General features: G+C 53.1%; 1 protein-coding gene across 1 annotated transcript; it reads right to left on the bottom strand.

Annotated features, from left to right (window-relative positions):
• Positions 1-433: 433 nt before the first annotated feature.
• LOC147984978 (uncharacterized) lies at positions 434-1242 on the bottom strand. The gene is made up of 2 exons (XM_087539831.1): positions 1177-1242; positions 434-1090 (listed from the first exon to the last, which is right to left on the bottom strand). Exons 1-2 carry the CDS (start codon positions 1225-1227, stop codon positions 434-436), a joined length of 708 nt encoding a protein of 235 aa, XP_087395957.1. The 5' UTR covers positions 1228-1242.
• Between the last annotated feature and the right edge of the window lie 13540 nt (positions 1243-14782).

Genomic DNA, 14782 nt, shown 5'->3' with positions numbered 1-14782 from the left:
GCGGTTTGTGAGGCGAGAGGCCGGAGGTCAGTGGGTGGGTTGGGGGTGGGTTAGAGCATTACTAATAGAACCCTCAAATCTTCAAATCCTTAAAGCAGTTTTAAGGGTTAAGAAGTGCCACTTTTTGACATTTTTAAGGGTTAAAAATAGAGATAAATATTAGAATTCTCAAACCCAACCCTTAAACTGCTTTAAGGATTGGATTTGAGGGTTATAGTCTTTGCCTCAACCCCAACCTTTAAATTTATTATTTGACATCTCACAATTTATGACAACAAGAACACAATCAACTTCCAAACAAACTATCAAATGACAATCATTGATGCATGGTTTAATAGTTTACATCACAAAATCATCATCTTCCTCCTCTCATCGGCACCATCACCAAAAAGTTGCACCTCGGCGCCATCTCCTAGACCACATGCGGGCTCCATCAAGCATCTCCATGGGCACCGGTGGAGTCGTACACACCGCCATCGCCACAACTACTCATCGGAGTGTCACCTCGAAAAGTGGAGGACGCAACACGGAACATCCTCTTCCTCTCCGCGATGTCCTCCTTGTAGTCCTTCCACCATTGCAATTGGTCTTGATCCATGTCCTTCTTAGACATCATCATGTGCTCTTTCTCTTCCACCATGAGTTCTTTCCATACCTTTGCCTCTTTGAACTTGATCATCCTCTCCTCCAACTCGGCCTTGTGCTTTGCTTCTTCACGCTTTGCTTCAACTTGTGCAAGCTTGACCTCTTTCTTCTTCTCGATGATAAGAAGTTTCGTCTCCAATGTCTTCGTTATCAATTCCTCTCTTGCCTTCATCATGTGGTCCATCTTCTCCCTTAGGCTTGACGCCTCTTCTTCCATCTTCACCCTTAGCTTGCCCTTCTTGGTTCCCTCGGGCTTGCCCAAGTTCCTCTCCTCCTCATCTTCACTATCATCCATCCTAAACATTGCCGACTTCTTGGGTGCGGTCTCTTGGTCCCTCAACTTCCACTTGTCAAAGGTTTGAAGAATTGTCCAAGCATGCTTAAATGGGAATGGCTTGCCTTTGGAAGCGGCCATCTCCTTGTACCTCATGCCGGCAATTGTCTCCTATCAACCACACATAAATCACATAAGAACCCACCAATAGCATAGTACACACACATAATCAAAATAGTGAAGAAATATGTACTCACATAGTCACTCTCCACGGTTCCACTAGGTGGTGCATCCCTCACTTGGTCCATGGCCGCACTCCAACGAGCACAAGCGGACTTCATCAACTCCCACCGGCCTTGAAGCGACCGGTAAGTGCGAGAGATGAACCCACTATTCTTCGGCTTGATCCTACAATAGGTGTCCTCGATCCTTTGTCAATACCGTTTACCGGTTTGATCGGTGCCGGTGGTTGCATCCATTCCCACAGCTGCCCAAGCACGAACCAAGAGGATATCTTCCGCCTCAGTGTAGTTTGTCGACCGCGCGTGTGGGCGGGAAGCGGCGGTGAATGCCTCCTCCCCTATCTCGGCCACCTCCTCCTCGTCATCACCTTCATCCTCCTCATCTTCCTCTAAGTCGTCACCAACCCTAAAGGGTTCGAGAGGCAGAGCCCTGAGGTCCACCTCCGCGTTTTGGAGGAGGTCCATGACCGAGGATGGGGTTGCCATTTTCTCGATCACCTCGTGCGCGGCGGGAGGAGGTTCGGCCATGGCGACGAAAGGAGGTTTGGCGACGGAGGCGGGCGGGGGCGCGGGCTTCTTCCGCACCGCGGGCTTCTTCCGCGGCATCTTCATGGCCGGGGCGACCTTGGATGGCGCCTTTGGCCGGCTCTTCTTGGTGGCCGGGGCGGGAGCCGGGGAGGCGGCGGGGGCGGGCGCCGGGATGGTGACGGTGGCCGGGTCGGGAGCCGGGGAGGCGGGAGGAGGAGGTGCGATGCCCGCCCACCGCCGCTTGGCCCCGACGTGTGTCGCCGCCACCACGTCGGCCACGGTCGGGTGGGCGGGGCGGGGGCGGGCGGGGCGCGGCAGCGGCGGGGCCCTCCATGGCCGGCGCTGCAGGAGGCGGCGAGAGGAGGAGGCCGGGAGGAGGAGGAAGTTTCCTCTCGCGCAAGAAAGGAGGAGGAGTGCGAGTTGGGGGAGATTTCCCTCTCAACCCCTACTTCTACAGGATGCAAACTGGTTTGAGGGTTGGACCTCTAAATTTTTTTTACGGGTTTGAGGGTTTAGAGGTTCTAGTCTACGGCGTTTTTTCGGCGAAAACTGTAAAAAAGCGATTATTTTTAGGGGTTTGAGGGTTTGAGGGCTCTACTAGACTTGCTCTTAGAGCATCTCCAGCTGCGCCCCCAATAGGGACCCCAAGGCATCTTTTTACGCGTGGGCGTCGAAAAAACCCCACTCGCACCTTCAAGATGTCGAAATCCGTCGGTTCGGTTCGTTTTTGGGCCCGGCGATCGCAGGCCGAACCCCGCGCACTGGGGGCGCTCCGGGGCTCCGGCGCAAGGGGAAACATGTCTGGGCCACACTCTCAGGCAAAAAGTCAAGTCAATCGTTCAGATTCGTCCCCTCCCCCTCCCCCCCCCCGCGTGCTCGGCTACCACCTTGCTGATCCCGGCCCCGCCTAGCACCGCTAGATAGGCCATTCTGTGACGCCCCGAGACCGATGCTCCAGATGCCTTCCATGTCTTGCGTGTCAGCTGTGTTATTTATTTGTTTGTTTGCATTCATCATGTCATCATTTGCATTGCATCGGCACTCATTGTCGTCATTGTTTTAAAAACTTGCATCCGCTCATAGCTGGCGCGTCCCCCCTTGCTTTTGTTGATCGTTCGAAGACCAATCTTGTTCTTCGTTTTCCCTCTTGTCTAAATCGGAGTCTCTTTGCATAGTGCATCAACCCCTGCATTGTCTCTTTCTCAACTTCATCTTCTTCTACACCCACAACCGTGCTTGATCATCTTCTTCTCCTTCTTCGTTAATCCATTTAAATTGTGGTATTCTATTTCCTGCACCAATTAATGTTCATTATTTTCCTATAATTTTTGGACCATGCCACTTACCTCTTGGTCTAATCTCATCTTTTCTGAGTTGTTTTGGTTGGGTTTAAAAATGGCTCAAAATTCAAACTTGAATTATTTTTTTATCTCTAAAATGTCCAAAACATTTTAATCAAATTGTGCATATTACCAGGACTCCATAAATATCTTCATCTCTGCCCAAATTCCATCCCTAACCCTATCTTTCCATTTTTTTTCTCTTCTATCTATTTTTCTTTTCTCTTATTGGTTAAGAGAATAAAGAGGCAGAGAGCAGCTCAGCCCAGGCCGGCCTTACTAGGCCCATCCTTCCCCACAGCCCACTTGGGCCTCCCCACTCTAGCCAACCCTAGTTCGATAACCCTTGCAGCCTGTCCTTCCCTCGACCCCCACTCTCTCCTCTCGTCTCCTTGCTCGCGCCGCCAGGAAGGAGCGCTCGCGCCTGATGCCATCTGCTCGACCCCCTCCTCCCTCTCGATCTCCCTCCAGCGCCGCCTCAGCGTCCCTCCTCCTCGATCCCGTGAGAGAGCTGCCAAGTCCGATGGCGCCCGGACCGGCCTCCCGCGCACGCATAGAGGGACGGCTCCCTTGCCTCGTCCCCGGCCGCCTCTCCCTGCTCCTTCTGCGATGCCTGCCGCCGTTGCCTTCTTCCAGCGTCGCCAGAGCCGCCCATGGAGCCATGCCCCTTCACCGTCGACGACCTGCGCCAACGCCCTGCTGCTTCATCCCTGCACCACCAGGGCCTCCCTGCCCATGCCCTCCTTTCTCCTCCGCGTCCGCCTTTGCCGCTGCTGCTCTGCCGCCCTACGGACGCCTTTGCTCGCAGGTGCCGCTGCCAGTGCCATGGCGCTCCGCCGCACCTTGTCTTGCCGCTGCTGTCTCGAACCTCTCCTGCCGGCCACCAGGACCCGTCGCCCCTGCCTCGTTGCCTGCTTGCCTCGGTGCCCCTCCATGGACCCCGAGCATCACCGCCATGTGTTGCATGCCACTAAAGCTCTCGCTGCCTTCGTGCACCACCGCTGGCCCCTTTTGTCATTGACAAGACCGTCCAAATCAGGGAACGCCAAGTTCCACTACTGCTGACCCCGAACATCTACGAAACGTGGACCTCTATGATCGATGTGGAACCGTCAAGTACCCTTTGGACGCGCCAAGTTCCTCTTCAAAATGTACAACTACGTCCGATGTGGATTTCGACAAGTACCACGACACCCGGAGCCCTCGGATACGTCAAGTTCGACTACCTTCGTGTGTACCACTACCGTCGACGAAGACACGTGTTACGCAAGCATCAAGATTGGCTACAACATGTGTATGCCTACTATCACCGAAGACCCGTGCACGACTACCGTCGACCGCGAGGGGCTTGGAGTCATCAAGTACCTCTCCGAACGAACGTGAACGACTACTGTCGCAAGAACAACTACTTCCCGTCAAACTCGTTCCGCCCCGAAAACACACACTTCAAAGGTATAACATCGAGACGACCACCATGGACGAATGTTGCGTGATACGAGATGAACCCCGTGTTTGCACCGTGCCCGTTTGTTCCGTGCATGATCCTCGGTTGCCATGCCACCGACACATGGGACACCCGGTAACCGGGATCATCCCACCATCTCTTGCGTGTTCCACGCATCCGCACATTTCTCTTTTGCATCAGTATCTCAATCGAGTTACCGGAACCGGAACATTACCGTGGCACCATTTTCGTTATCGCCGCTGTGGCACCCTTTTGTTCCGCCATAGGGACAAATGCTCTATCATGCTCATGGCAACTAATTCATAAAATTGCATAACTTGCACATGTCATCCGCATCATGATAATAACATTTAGAATGTTTAAAATTGTTGTTTGCCTTAAATTGCTAAATGCATATGGGGATTTTCTGGATTTGTTGTTTGTTATATCCGGCCTCATTTAAACTTGCCTAGATAGATAGTTTTCATATGCTTCACCTCTTGCCATGCTAACCAACATTTAATATTGTTGAGTACATAAACGGGAGAGAACTAAATAAGTCTTGTGGTGTTCCGTCAATATGCAACTCTTTGCATATTGAGCTCCACTTAACTTGTAGTTTTGCTTGTGCACTTTTCCATGCCATGCTTCTTTAAATCGGACATGCATCATACTTGGTTGTGCATCATGCCATGTTTATGTGATGGTTGTTTACTATGTTGCTTGCTTCTTTCTGGGTTGCTTCTCTCGTTAGCTTCGGTTTCGTTTCGGAGTTTTGAGGATCCGTTCGACTACGCCCGTTTGCCTTCTTCTTGGACCCGTTCTTCTTCCTTGCGGGATCTCAGGCAAGATGACCATACCCTCGAAATCACTTCTATCTTTGCTTGCTAGTTGATCGCTCTTTTGCCATGCCGCGATACCTACCACTTGCTATATCATGCCTCCCATATTGCCATGTCAAGCCTCTAACCCGCCTCTCCTAGCAACCCTTGTTTGGCTATGTTACCGCTTTGCTCAGCCCCTCTTATAGCGTTGCTAGTTGCAGGTGAAGGTGAAGTTTGTTCCATGTTGGAACATGGTTATTGTTGGGATATCATTATTATCTCTTATTTACTTTAATGCACCTATATACTTGGTAAAGGGTGGAAGGCTCGGCCTTATGCCTGGTGTTTTGTTCCATTCTTGCCGCCCTAGTTTCCGTCATACCGGTGTTATGTTCCTTGATTTTGCGTTCCTTACGCGGTTGTGTGTTATGGGAACCCCTTGACAGTTCGCTTTGAATAAAACTCCTCCGGCAAGGCCCAGCCTTGGTTTTACCATTTGCCACCTAAGCCTTTTTCCCTTGGGTTCTGCAGACTCAAGGGTCATCTTTATTTTAAACCCCCGGGCCAGTGCTCCACTGAGTGTTGGTCCAACCTATTAGTCACCGGTGACCACCAGGGGCAACTCTGGGTTGGCCTATCGGAATCTTGGACAATCCGGTGTGCCCTGAGAACGAGATATGTGCAGCTCCTATCGGGATTTGTCGGCACATTTGGGCGGCTTTGCTGGTCTTGTTTTACCATTGTCGAAATGTCTTGTAACCGGGATTCCGAGCCTGATCGGGTCTTCCTGGGAGAAGGAATATCCTTCGTTGACCGTGAGAGCTTGTGATGGGCTAAGTTGGGACACCCCTGTAGGGTTTGAACTTTCGAAAGCCGTGCCCGCGGTTATGGGCAGATGGGAATTTGTTAATATCCACTTGTAGAGAACTTGACACTTAACTTAATTAAAATGCATCAACCACATGTGTAGCCGTGATGGTCTCTTCTCGGCGGAGTCCGGGAAGTGAACATGGTTCTTGTGTTATGCTTGAACGTAAGTAGTTTCAGGATCACTTCTTGATCACTTCTAGTTCACGACCGTTGCGTTGCTTCTCTTCTCGCTTTTATTTGCGTAAGTTGGCCACCATATATGCTTAGTGCTTGCTGCAGCTCCACCTCGTTACCCTTTCATACCCAGAAGCTTAAATAGTCTTGATCTCGTGGGTGTGAGATTGATGAGTCCTCGTGACTCACAGATACTTTCAAATAGTTGCAGGTGCCAATGATGACAGTGCGGGTGACGCAACACAGCTCAAGTGGGAGCTCGATGAAGATATTGGTCGTTGTTTTGTTTTGTTTCCTTTTGATCAGTAGTGGAGCCCAGTTGGGACGATCGGGGATCTAGCATTTGGGCTTGTCTTCTTTTATTTTGGTTCCATAGTCGGACCTTGATTGTACTCTGGATGATCTATGTTTAACTTGTATTTGTGTGAAGTGGCGATTATAAGCCAACTCTTTATCCCTTTCTATTTAGTACATGGGATTGTGTGAAGATTACCCCTCTTGCGACAAACCTACCATGCGGTTATGCCTCTAAGTCCTGCCCCGACACGTGAGAGATATAGCCGCATCGTGGGTGTTACACATTCCCTGCCGGAAAAGAGAGAAGGTTTCGCCGCGGAAGCCTCTCCACCATCGTCATGGCCTGTTTTTCGGCCCCCCGGCCGCGCAGGGCAGTATACCGGCGAGTGTGCGCCCACCACGCCCGCCGGGTGTTCGGCATTTTGTCTGCTCGGCGATGGACTCGGACGACGAGGAGGCGCTCACGGTGCTGCTGCAGGAGGAAGCCGATACCGACGTCCAGGACGAGGAACACCTCATGGTCATCGTCGCCCTCACCGGCCTGCTCGCGAGCAATGAAAAGCCGTGGTGACATGGCTCGGCGATGGGGCGGCTGAAAGCAAAGAATCGGCATTGTCTGGAAGGCTATTGCATGCTCTACTCCGACTACTTCATCAACGCTCCACTACACAGCGACAAAGTATTTTGGCGCCGTCATCGGATGAGCCGAAAGCTTTTCCTCAGGATTGTGAATTCCATCCGGGAGTTCGACATCTACTTCAAGTGCAAGAAGGATTGCACCGGCAAACTTGGATTCACCTCAATCCAGAAGTGCACGACAGCTATGAGGATGCTTGCATACGGAGCTCCCGATGATTCACTCGACGACTATGGGCGCATGGCCGAGTCCACGACCATTGAGTGTTTCTACAACTTTTGCAGGGCAGTGGTGACAGTGTTTGGACAGCAATACTTGTGAACACCCAATGCAGAAGACACTGCTCGGATCCTAGCACAGACATTGCTCGGATCCTGGCACATGAGGCGGTGGCCACGTGTGTGTTCGCAAGGATCCGAGCAGTGTCTTCCGCATTGGGTGTTCGCAAGTATTGCGGTCCAAACACTGCCACCACTTCTGTCGTGGAATTGTCACGGCAGATGTCCTAGTGTAAGGACTTAGTCGCGAGACCAACGCATCTATGTGGTAGCTTTAGAGGGGTTGAGCGGGACGAGACACGCGATGTTTTACCCAGGTTCGGCCCCTCATGGTGGAGGTAAAAGCCTACATCCTGCTTCATTGATATTGATGATGATGACCACGGTTACAAGAGTGCTCTATCTCGAGAGCTATTGTCTAAACCTAACTTGTCCAACCCGTCGAACTTGTCCCTCTTGGGGTGCCCCGCCCCTCCTTATATATGTTGAAGGGGCGGGTTACATGTAGAGTCCTATTAGGATTAGGACTAGTCTATCTTAATACAAACCGGATACAAGTCCAGGTCTTCCTCATGCCTTTCCTCTTAAACCGGCCCACCATTAACCTAAACCGGCCTGCTGGTCCTTGGGCCTTGTCATGCATCTGGAATACGGGCCGAGTCACCAATGAATCTTCAGGCTCGTGAATCGTCATACCAGTAAACCGCTAGACACGTAAACCGCCAGACATGTAAACCGCCAATCACGTAAACCGCTAATCCTCTGGCGGTTTACCAATGAAACGCCTAGTCCGGCCGGGTTACACTTCCGACCGGTTTACGCCGTGGGGTATATCCCCGACATTAGCCCCCAAGTTTAGCTTGGATTTATTCATGGTAAACTTATGCTGCAAAATAAACACAAGAACAAATTTGACAGGTTATGCTCCGGGTTAAAAAAAATTTGTAAACCGGTACCTGATCATTCTTAAGTCCTCGTTATTTCCTCCTTCTGGGAAGTCCTGGTCAACAGACCAGCTTCATAATCAATTTGCTGACATTGGTTTGTCACCGAGAAATATTGTGAAGAATAACTCCTTTGACTCAGCTCCCAAAGCGCCGGTTTAAGAAATATGGGTCTGAAAATACTTATCTGATATTCAGCCGGTTTGAAGATGTAAAACTTGCCGGTTTTAATATTACCAAAATGGCCGATTTATAAATATTGATGGCGCCGGGTCATAATTATTGTCGACATCGGGTCATGTAATTGATCTTCCTGATTTGCTCAAAATTGATAAAGTGAAGATGTTCTTCCTTTATATGCATAATACCTGTAGCCCCCAAGTCTTAAGAGAACATAGTGATAACTTAAGACTTGCTCCAATAAGTGTTTCAACCTTGATGAAATCCGGTTTGTTCATCTTAATCATATAAATTGAATACTCCATATATGTAGCCCCCAAGTACTGGGTTGTCATGCTTGCAGCAACCTAGGACTTGTAATTGCTTATAAAAACTTCAATCAGTGTAACCCCCAAAGGCCGGGTCATTATGCAATAATGAGCAGGGATTTTAGCAGTGATGTGTAGCCCCCAGGGGCCGGTTTAGTAAGATAATACTGAACCGGGACTTGATATATACTTCAATGAAAATAACATCTTATAATGTAGCTTCCATCGTAGGGCTTGAACCCACGTCCACAAGGTTAAGAGTTTTGTGCTCTACCAACTGAGCAATGGATCCTTCAATATTATGGACGAAAACTTGTGTACCTTGAATTGTTGACAGGAGCAATTGGTAGCCCCCGAGGGCCGGCTCATTATAATATGATGAGTCGGGTCTTCAATAAGACCAGTAAAAATGACTTTGCATTAGCCCCCAAGTGTCATGATGCATGCTTGCAGCGACATGAGACTTGCATGTAATCTCAATTTGAATAATGTAGCCCCCAAGTGCCGGGTTGTAAGCTTGCAGCGACTCGGGACTATTCCTTCCATTGTAGAATAAATCATATCCTTTGATAAAATAATAGCCATTGCGCTAAAGCGACTTTGAGAACTTAATAATACCGGTTATTAATAACCATAAAAATCCAGCCATGTTGGCTATTCAAGATAATATTATCCGGAGAAAACCTTATTCATTCAATATCATAATGAAAATTCAGCCAAGTTTGGCTATTTGAATAATATAACCCAATGATTTATAAGCGCATGATTCCAATGGCGCAATCCAAATATATATATACTGGCGACTTATAGTCCAAAGCCAGGCTGGTTTAACAAACCTGTTTCTGCATACAACAAGTTTAAAGTGTCCTGGCGGTTTACCGCCGGACAGGTCATAACGCCCAACATATAACCCGGGTTTATAACCAAGGTCGCACTTAAGAATAATCAAATATGAAATAGATCATACTTGTGACATTGAATCACATTGTTGGTTTTACCAACTTTTTGTAGTAAAGGTGATAACCCCAATCTTGAGTACTGATAACTCCTTCCATATTGTGCCGGTTTATGATAAAACCGTGTCGGGTTGTGATAAACACCGGTTTACTCCATAATAGGATGGTAACAGGAAATCAAACCGGGCAGATAGTCTTCGGATTAAGATTTGACCGTGTTCCGTCAATTTGTAATTGAAAGTTTGAACCGGTTTAAAACTTGTCGGTTTAAAAACGCAACAAAAATAAAAGAAACAGTTATCAAGGAAAATATGGAAGCAAAGGCAATGATAAAACCATTTGCAAAAAGAGGCTTATTTGAGCTGATCAGATGGCGTTACCATGGTCGGACACGACCAAGCTCCCGATAGGTGTAGCTATGGTTCAAGTCAGCCAGGTCCCCAAATGAAACTGTGGCATTTATGCCGATCAAGTGGCATGGCAATGGTTCGGGTTCGACCAAGCCCCCAAGTGATTCAGTGGCCTTAGGCTGATCAAGAGGCATGACTGGTTCAGACGTGACCAAGTCCCCAAGTGATCTGGTGGCTCTCGCCTATCAAGAGGTATTGCATTGGTTCGGACACGACCAAGCCCCCAAGTGATGTTTATAAAATTTTCAAGGGGTAAACCGGAGGCTGCTTTAAAACAGAACAACTCCGTGTAACCACACATGATGTAAAAGAACAGAGACCCCGCTTTATGAAGCAGACGCCCCCATGTGATCAATAATATGTCAGGCCAGTAAGGCGGGATACCCATGTTTGAACTGCGCATAATGGCAGCAGGTCCTTGTCGGATTTCGGGTTCCGGCAGACCCTTGAGGTTCGAACACTGGGGTGCGCGCGGAGCTTTCGTCTCCTACCTACCTGCACCCCTCCGCCTTGCTAGGATCTAAACTAAGGAAAGAACAACACAAGAGACACAGGGTTTATACTGGTTCGGGCCACCGTTGTGGTGTAATACCCTACTCCAGTGTGTGGTGTGGTGGATTGCCTCTTGGGCTGATGATGATGAACAATACAAGGAAGAACAACCTCGCGAGGGTCTGTTCTTGGTTGGGGCGATGAACTGCTGGGAGGAGCTCAGTCGCCCTTCTCTCTCTCTCTCCCTCCCTCTCTCTCTCTCTTTTTGCCCTTGGTCCGTCCTCTGCTCCCTGTCTAGCGGGTGGCCAGTCCTATTTATAGGGGCCCTGGTCCTCTTCCCAAATATCGAGCGGGAAGGGAGCCAACAATGGCGGGCTAATTTGAAGGGGGACAACTAGTACTAGCTATCCTGACAAAAGTAGTCTTCGCTTGTGCAAAGCTCTGGTGATGACGCTGTCTTGGGCTCCACGGTGACCTCCGTCTCGTAGTCCTCCTGGTCTTGGTCTCGTTGCACCGAAATGGCAACCTTTGCCTGATGCCTCGGTACTCCGCGGCTGCGCTTGCCCCCTTTGCACCAAAGAGGAAAGGAGGACACTGCGCGGGCTGGCACCCGCCTGGCGCCCTTGGTCGTCATGGCTTGCGTCATGGGCACCTCGTGAGGTACCCCGCCTTGGTCTCTCCGCCTCCTCGTGAGCCAGCCTGACGAGGCCGTGCCTGAGGAGGCTCCGTGTCATCCGCCCCGCGAGGCTTGGCCCCTCGCGAGGGTCTTGGGTTTGTGTTGGTGAAGATGGGCCGCGCCGGGCCCCCTTTTGAGCCACGCCGCAGGCCGCAGGCAGACAAGTCTAGGGACCCCCGTTCCCAGAACGCCAACAGTAGCCCCCGGGCCCAAGGCGCGCCCGGACTTGGCCGTGCAGGGAGGCGGAAGGGCAAGGGCGAAGCGCCGCGGGCCCTAACAGCCTGCGGCCTTGGGCGCCGCGTGGCGGCTGATTGGACGTGGGCGGCATTGTTCCCCCATGTCCTCCTTATTTTGCGCCATGCTAGGCAGACCCGTAGTTGTACACAGCCGTTCCCCTTTTTGGTTGCTCGTGCGCCCTCTGTCCTTCCTCCGCTCGAACTCCGGTTTCTGTTCTCAACTCAATCTTGAACCTTCCTCCCCCCTTCCCATCGCCATGGCTCCGACGAAGAAGGGAAGAGGGAAGAAATCCGTGTCTCCGCCTTGCCCGCCGCAGTTGGCGGCCCCCGCCGAGAGCTTGGGCAAGGTCAGCTTGGCCCTGGCCACCATCTTCAATGAATGCGGGAGGATGACAGCCTGGCCCGCGTCCCACTTCTCCATCGATAGGATAGCCACCGAGGTCCCGTATTTTGCCGACGCCCTGTGGGCGGGTCCGGTTCCTCCTTTTTCTGATTTCTTCAATGCCGTGCTTTCCTATTATCAGATCCACATGATGCATCTGGGTCCTGAATCCATCACTCTCCTTTCGGTCTTCGCCTTTGTTTGCGAGGCTATGATGGGCATCCTTCCTTCGGTTGCCTTGCTGCGCCACTTCTTCTCGCTGCGCCTTGTTGACCCTACCCAATGTTGGGCGTGTGTGAGCTTCGTTGCAGCGCCTGAGACGGCAGCCTCTGGGATTGACTTCAAGCTCCCTCCGCCCGCGGCTGGGTTCCGCGAGCGGTGGCTGTATGTGGATGCTGGGGTGCCCAGCCCCCTGCTGTCGGAGCCAACTTCACCTGCTGTCCCCAATTCGGGCTGGGGCCAGGAGACGCTTGAGAGCCCCCGGCTCGTCTTCGTCTAGCACCGCTTCGCGTTCTTGAGGTCGCTTGGCGCGACAGCGCCCAAGGTGGTGAAGGAGTTCCTGCTATGCCGCGTTGCTCCTCTCCAGCGTCACTCCCGCCGGATGTGGGCCTTCAGCGGGCGCGATGATCGTATGAGGCTCCAGGAAGAGGACCTGACGCCTGAAGTGCTGAGGACGGCGCTCTTGACCCTGACGGGGGACCCCAACCCTGGCAGTATCCAGCAGGGAGGGGCCTTGCTGTACCTCTGCCAGAGCGGGGGCGATTTCGTGAGGCAAATGCCTATCTTCGATGAGTGGGGGCCATGCCCCGCCGGCCTTCAGGGGCCTCGCGAGAACCCAGTGGTGGTGACTGCCCTTCCAGTCGGCCAAGGCGACTCTTCCTCAAGTGGCGGAGCAGGGAGGCACGAGGTGCCAGAGGCCGAGGGGGCTCCCGGCGGGGTGACAGCGCTGGGCGAGGCTCATGAGGAAGCAGTTATCGGGGCCCGTGCCGCCGAGGCTGAGGGTGACAAGCAGCTGCCCTCCGCGCCTACGATCGAGGCCACTGAGGCTCCGACGGCTTCTCTTGGCGAGGCGATTGGCGGCGCACGTCAGGCAGGCGCCCCTGACGCAGATTGCCTTGACGCTCCATCTTCGTCGCTAGTTGATCCCTACACCCGACTCTTAGGCCGCTTCCGCGTGGACTTTGAGGCCCTCCGGAAGAGAAGGGAGGCCCTGGGCGACGATTACCCTTGTCGCCTGCTGAAGCGTAGGAAGTACTTCGCCACCGACGAGTAAGCCTTCTCCTTTCCCAGCTCCCAATCCTTCTGTTGCTCTTACTGACCATTGCTCCGCAGGCCCCTTCCAGCCGAGCTTGCGGAGACGACTGAGGAGCCGTCCCCCTTGGCCTCGCCCCCTCCATCGTCCTCAAGCGCTCCAAACAGTGGAGCCCTTGTGGTGAGGGCGATCAACGAGGCTATCCATCCCGAGGCGTATTGTGGCCCCGCGCGCCTCGCGATCCTTCGCGGGCCTTCTCGTGGCATAACCAGCCTGCCGTGGGCTTCTCGCTTGGTCGTGGACTACGATTGGCTGAGGCGCTTCCTGCGCTCTTCACCTGGGGACGGGCTGGCCCCAGGCCGGGCTTCTGACGCGGCGTGCCTGGCCATCGCGAGGGTGCCAGCCCCCAGCCCAGAGGGGGAGTGCTGACTCGCGGCCCCCGGTGCTTGCTTGGGGCAGATGGTGGTGTGGAAGACGTGCTTGAGCGCGCTCGGGAGCGTCGCGCCCTTCGCCAAGGATTCCTTCGGAGGGCGGCTGACGCGGTAAGTCTGCTTGGAGAGAAGCTTGCCGATGAAGACGCGCGCCTTGAGGCCGAGGGCCTGCGCCTGGCTGCAAAGAGGCACGAGCTGGAGGGCGCCATCGCCCTCGCGCGCCGTCAGCGCAATCTTGATGACGCAGAGGCCAAGGCGTCGCTGGTGGCCTCTCGGGAGGCCCGATCTTGGGCCGCTGAGGAGGCTCGGGAGGCTGACCGGCGGAGAACGGCGGCGGAGGAGCGGGCTCGGGAACTCATGGCCTGGTGCCACTCGCTGGAGGAGCAGGTGGAGCTGCGCGAGGCAGCCCTCGCGTCGATGAAGGTGGCCTCCGGCGACTCAGCAAAGCTCTAGAAGCGTGAGGAGGCGCTGACGCTGAAAACCGCCAAACGTACCCGTGAGTACGAGCGCCTGGAGACGAGGGAGCGCTTGGTGACGCAGGCGGAGGATGATGTTGCTGCACAGGAAGCCCGCGTCCTGGAGGAGGTCGGACGTTGAGTGGCGATGGCGCATTTGAACCTCGAGCACGAGTTTGAGGAGAAGCTGGGGTTGATCCGGGCCGAAGCTGAAGGCAGGACTTCTGCCTTGAGGGTCAAGCTGGAGGAGGCGACACGGCGGGCCGACGCTTTCCGGGCCGCTCTTGAGGTGTCGCAAGGTGAGTTAATCGCCTCCCAGGCCGAGGTGCTCCTTCTCCTCCAGCGGGTGGAGGAGGCTGAGGTCGTCGCGGGCCAGAATGCGGACAAGATCCGTCAGCGGTGGATCCTGGAGCATGAGCACGGCCCCATGCTTGCCACGCTCCAGGAGAGAGCCAACGCAGCCTTGGGCAACATCTGCGAGGCGGCTGTTGGCGAGCCACACGCAGT

This window comes from Triticum urartu, chromosome 2A (genome assembly GCF_056163025.1).
Source record: "Triticum urartu cultivar PI428250 chromosome 2A, HENAU_Tu73, whole genome shotgun sequence".
Taxonomy (NCBI): domain Eukaryota; kingdom Viridiplantae; phylum Streptophyta; class Magnoliopsida; order Poales; family Poaceae; genus Triticum; species Triticum urartu.
The sequence above is the reverse complement of the archived record's forward strand: the minus strand, read 5'-3'. Positions and strand labels throughout refer to the sequence as shown.

Bases quoted from the DNA above. Each gene is read 5' to 3' on its own strand.
- LOC147984978 (XM_087539831.1), bottom strand. From the start codon at position 1,227: ATGGACCAAGTGAGGGATGCACCACCTAGTGGAACCGTGGAGAGTGAC. The intron at 1,091-1,176 runs GTGAGTACATAT...TGTGGTTGATAG, and splicing joins GAACCGTGGAGAGTGACTAT to GAGACAATTGCCGGCATGAG.